A 5,497-nucleotide genomic window follows, 5' to 3' on the forward strand; every position below is an offset into this window, starting at 1 on the left:
GGTATGCAATAATAACGTATTGAGTGTAAATTATAATTTTAATTATTAAATGGATGCCACCTTATTGGTACAATAAAGCCCTCCCTATACCTACCCGATACTTTATTTTCAACTTTTTGATTATTTCCTTAATTTTTATTGAAAATAAATGCCTTTACGATGTGATACGAGATTTGAAAAGGGAGAAAAAAAAGTTTGGCAAAAGGTGGGATCGAACCCTGGTCGATCGCGTCAAAATACCAACGAGTAGCGCTTATCCATCTGCGCCACTGGAGCTAATGGTTTGCATCCACTTTTAACTAAATGTAAATATACACTCCATATTTTTTGATTGACAGATGTCTCGTCCAGTCAGCGGTGAGTAATCCCAAACCAATGGCGCTGTCTCAAACTATACCTACCTCCGGTTTGTCTGATTTGTCGTTGTGCTTTCTGACTTGTTATAATGTTTTCTGAATTGTTGTTGTGCTTTCTGAATTGTTATTTTGTTTTTTTTAGACTTGCATTTGCGTTTGTAATTTGTTATTTTGTTTTCAGAATTGTGATTTGTTCTGCACTTCTCGGCCACCATAGAATACCATTAGTAGAGAATCCTCTCAGATTGGCTTCTTCTGAGAGTTTATACAAATAGGTATAAAATACAATGTATATGTGAATCTGTATATACGTTTTATACATATAAACTCACATTTCTCTACTGTGTGTAATTGTCTTGGCACAAACATCGATTTTAGAGCCATAGGTCATGATCCTCTATATCCTGTCGTCTTGCGATAGTCATTAGAAAAAAAACCTCAGCTCATTCGGTCACACATTCATCTATTGGTAAGATGTTTGTTTTCTTAAAGACTCCCTGATTTTGATCTTTAATAGACACACTCTCATTGTGCCTTTCACCGAATTTTGTATTTGATTTGGATAAATGGATACCTTTAGTTAGGGCTATATGGCTAAAACCTCAATTCATTTTGGTTTGTAGGGTCCAATCGAACATATTAGTTTGTTGCTTCCAGCTTCATTATTTGAAATACACTATCAGTTATAAGAAGTTTGCAATATGTTTGCTATGCTACGAACATAGCAATGTGGTCCATTAGTTGTCTTTTGAATGCATTTTATTTTTTTATTTAAAATGTTTTAGCACCCAGTGGTTTCAGGTGACTTCCTTCACGTTATCTTGACAACAACAAATTGTCAATAAAACAAAATTATGATTAAAATTGTAACTTTTTTAATGTCAGCTGTCTTTTTTCGGCATTCGCTCTGCCTGTCGTTTTTTTTTTTGTGTGTGATTTTTAAAAAAGAAGAAATTGTTTAAAATATTAATACAATATTGTTTAAAACTTACTGATTTTTTTTTTAATTAATATTTCATTAGCTTTTTTTTTCATTTTATTAGTCAAATATGTCTATATATTTTTTTAATAATTATTTCAGTTTAAGCTTTAGATATTTTAGTACTTCAAGTGAGACATTTTGCTTCGGCAACAAGCAAATGGAAAAAAGCCTATTTCAGTTGATTAATAGAAGCCAATAGGTAGAGGACAAAATGCATCAAACCATATAAATCTTTATTAATTCTAAAATCCGGGCACATGTACAAATTCATGCACACTGCATGTCTAATTACAACAAAACATGTACAGATGTAATACAGATATAGATATTAGAGGTCCAACGTCATGAAGCCAGTGATTGGACAAGAGCTATCACTCAAGATTTGTTACCAGCAAACTTCCAGTGAACTGTTCCTCAGCTGCAAACAAGCGGATGGACTTGGATAATTCCCTTGTGATCTTATATATCTGGGCTAATCCAGCCAGAAAGCTGGGCTTTAGTAAGTTCTTTAGAGAAGATGAGAGTAAACCGCTTTGTTGCGCTGTGCTCTTTTGCCGAAACAAGCAGTTTTGATTGGTATGGGCTTTTAGGTTACTTAGTTTACTTAAGATCTCATTGTGATAGAATATAAATGCTACTATAAATGTAGTCAAAGAGCTACATTTTTACATACTTTAAAAAAAAAAAAAAAAGCAGGAATTTCCATTTTCAATTTGCGCAAGTCCATTCACATTAGAGGATGTCTCAATTTTATTTCCTTTTTTTTTAGATTTTCTGTTGCAAGTTAACAATTAAATATTCTACTTCATCGTCAATGCATAATGCATTGTTTTAACATAAAACAGCAATGTTTTTCATTACAAAAAAAATAAATAAAATCGTAGTATTTTGAAGGTGTACCAGTTCTGCACAGAAAGGATGGTAGGATATCGCCCTCTGGTTTGGCCATCCAGCGGGCTGTGTCTTCGGGACATAGGGACTCCCTCTGCCCTCGACAAGGTGTAAAGGTGCAGAATTTGACCAATCAGGGGAAGGTATAACAGGAAAACATGTCCAGACAAGTTGTAAATAGGTTGTGGAATAATTTATGCAGACACAGAGGAGGTTTCGGTCTTGCTGGAAACCTCTGAGCTCTCATCAATCTTCTTGCCAAATACAGTCTCCATGATGCAGGCATTGAACTGGAACACAAAATGGCAGAGTATTAGTGTTTGTCTACATGTATAGTGTTATTATTCTAAGCATATATTTTGTCCATCTCACCTGTTTGTTCATGAAGGCGTAGATTAGGGGGTTGTACACGCAGGAGCTCTTTGAGAAAAAAGCAGGGATGGCCACCAGACGGTAATCCTTGTGTGAATCATCAGCATTGCCAAAATACATGGCAGTGATGGCATAAGGGCCATAGCAAACTACAAAAGAGCCAACCATCACAATAACCATCCTGGACACTTCCTTCTCAGCCTTTTGGGTGGAGGCAGACTCGGCCTGCTGGGCTGCAACCTATTGGTAAATATTGAAACATTTCAAGCTTGTGAAATATATTTCTGATTTATTCTGATACAGCATTCACACATATTCTAAAAAAAGGTTGTTAAGAAATGTTAAAGTCATATAAAAAAAAGTAATTTGAAAAATGAAAATATATTCTGAAATATATCTTTGTCTTTTTTCTACAAAGTACTCATGTGAGTGCATTAAAGTATCATTTTAACTAATTTCGTAATTTTATTTTATTTTAAATGAATACCCTTATATTAAAAAAAAAAAACATTTGTAAAATTCATCGAAAATTCATAGTAATTAAAATCATAAAGCTAATCGAAAAATCATGGACATTTCCCAAATATAAATGTCTCTAGTTATGCTCAATTTTAAAATATTTGTTCATCTAGATTTTTACAGGATATCTAAAAAGGATATTGCATTTTGTGCTTCATTGCATTGGACACAGAACATAAAGGAGACTGATATAACCATTTAATCATGGGCAGAAATTGAAATCAAAAGGCAAAAAAAAAACTTAAATAATATGTAGAACATTATGATAATCCTAAATAATATTGCCTGAATATATGCAATTAAGTAACTAAAATATTTATTTGAGAAAAAAAAAAGGTTCATAAAGGCAAAAAGTTGGGATACTCACAGCACGCAGGGCTCCCAACAGTTGTGAATAGGAGAAGGTGATGATCAGTATTGGCAGGATGAAGCAGGAGACCAAGAGGAAGTAAGTGTAGCTCTCTGAATTGTACTCCTCGCTTTTTGTGTACCAGTCAGGTCCGCAGGCGGTGCCGAGACCCTCTGGAATGTATCTGTAAATTCGAATGTAAATAAAGTTAATCTCTAAAATTATGAGTGCACGCTTCCAAATATTTCACAAAGAAAATGTCTTTCACCTGCTCCATCCCCAGAATGGAGGAGTGGCACAACCGATACCCATGATCCAGGTGAACAAAACGGCTCCCATTGCCTGGCTTTGTCCGAACTTGAAGCTTCCAAAGGGTTTGCAGATAACCACGTATCTCTCGAAAGCCAGAACCGCCAGAGACCATCCTGTCACAAGTCCTGTGAGAACAAGACAACCACCAATCTTAACATACTAAAGGTTACGAAAGGGGGTTTTCACAGTGATGCCATAGAAGATGCCATTGATTCCCCATTAAGTGATCACTTCTTGATTTTTTTCTCAGCGTGAAGAACATTTAAAAAATCTAATTTTGTGGAATGGAAAGGTTCCTTGGATGTCCCAGCCAGGTTATCCATAGAACCACTGATGCCATTGATGTTACTTCTTAAAACCTTTATTTTTAAGAGTGTAATGTCTAGGGTTGGGTATCGTTTAAATTTGATCAATTCCAGTTCTGATTCTGCATATCGATTCCGATTCTTACCAATTCTCAGTGTAGATTCCAATGTATTTAAAAAAAAATTGAAGTCAAACATTTAGATATCAAGCATATTAAATCTGTGTCTCTTTTTGCTGCTGAATACCATGAATAAAAATCAGCCGGCTACATAACTGGACTCGATTAAGAACTGTTTGTGTGCAAAATAGAGCTGCACGATTCTGGATACATTGGGACTTTTTTTAATGGAGGTTGTAGTTCTCTCACAATTCTGAAAAAAACAACTAACAAAATCTCATGGAATTTATGAATGGAATGATTCAATGACTCACTCAAGATTTACTTGTTTTAGGATGAATCAGTGTTTTTGAATGAATCTCTTGAATGAATGATTCAAAGACAAATACATTTTTAACAACCGCTTTTCGCCAGCTAAAAATAAAAGATGCACACACATCTAGGTGGAATTTAAATTGTAATATTACAACAAGTATCCGATTCCTGACCTTAAGTATCCGATTTTGGAATTGGAATTGATTTTCGATTCCCAACCCTAGTAATGTATATGCTATTCAAAGTTTGCAGACGCTTCGTCTTACCCGCAATCGATCCCATCGCCGCTTCCATTGCACACATCGTATACCCGAAAAAGTAATAACCTCTAAGGGCGGAAAAGAATACTTGGCTTACAGAGAAAGTGTCGAAAATAAAGCCTCCTAGGGAGATGTTCACCAGGATGTAGTTGAGAGGCTGTCTGAGTTTCTTGTACTTCATTGTAACAAAGAGGATGATGGCGTTCAGAGGTGTGCCCACGAAAAATACAAAGCCCATGAAAGCTGCCTGCAGGTAGAAAGCCCACTTGGGGGCCAGATGGTACTGTGGGCCCTCGAAGGGGCTGACTTTGGAGAGGTTCCCAAATTGATAGGTCCACGCGTCCATGGTTGCACCGTTAGTGCCCTTGTTCTTGCGCGGTGTCTCGGTGAAGTCAATGAGCAGCCTGACTGACTAAACACGGATGGGATGGCCTTTTATAAAATCCTTAAAGTCTTGCCTGGTGTGAAAAGTGGGGGGTAGATGGGATTGAAAGGGAAGATCATCCTCCGGGTGATCTTCCGGACATGTTGTCGGGATAATCTGTCCTGTCCATGCAAATTATGCTCAACACCATCATGGAATCTCTAAGCACATGATTAGGCAACACGTGTTGCTCTACAAATGCAGAATATCATATGTTTTAGATTGTATTAGAGCATAAACAACAGTGATACAACATGATTAGTAAGACACTTCTGTAATATCTTGAACTGGTA

General features: G+C 36.1%; 1 protein-coding gene across 1 annotated transcript; it reads right to left on the reverse strand.

Annotated features, from left to right (window-relative positions):
- Positions 1–1,554: 1,554 nt before the first annotated feature.
- On the reverse strand, positions 1,555–5,205 carry opn1sw1 (opsin 1 (cone pigments), short-wave-sensitive 1). Its single transcript, XM_016274798.1, has 5 exons — positions 4,787–5,205; positions 3,738–3,906; positions 3,488–3,653; positions 2,602–2,841; positions 1,555–2,519 (listed from the first exon to the last, which is right to left on the reverse strand). The coding sequence occupies exons 1-5, from the start codon at positions 5,124–5,126 to the stop codon at positions 2,424–2,426; spliced, it is 1,011 nt and encodes a 336-aa protein (XP_016130284.1). The 5' UTR covers positions 5,127–5,205; the 3' UTR covers positions 1,555–2,423.
- Between the last annotated feature and the right edge of the window lie 292 nt (positions 5,206–5,497).

The sequence above is a fragment of the Sinocyclocheilus grahami genome, unplaced genomic scaffold, assembly GCF_001515645.1.
Source record: "Sinocyclocheilus grahami isolate Dianchi unplaced genomic scaffold, SAMN03320097.WGS_v1.1 scaffold90.1, whole genome shotgun sequence".
Classification (NCBI taxonomy): domain Eukaryota; kingdom Metazoa; phylum Chordata; class Actinopteri; order Cypriniformes; family Cyprinidae; genus Sinocyclocheilus; species Sinocyclocheilus grahami.

Coding starts and splice junctions, on each gene's coding strand:
- opn1sw1 (XM_016274798.1), bottom strand. CDS start 5,126: ATGGACGCGTGGACCTATCAATTTGGGAACCTCTCCAAAGTCAGCCCC. Junction 2,842..3,487: donor TGTTGGGAGCCCTGCGTGCT/GTGAGTATCCCA, acceptor ATTTACCAATAG/GTTGCAGCCCAGCAGGCCGA. Junction 2,520..2,601: donor ACGCCTTCATGAACAAACAG/GTGAGATGGACA, acceptor TTTGTGTTCCAG/TTCAATGCCTGCATCATGGA.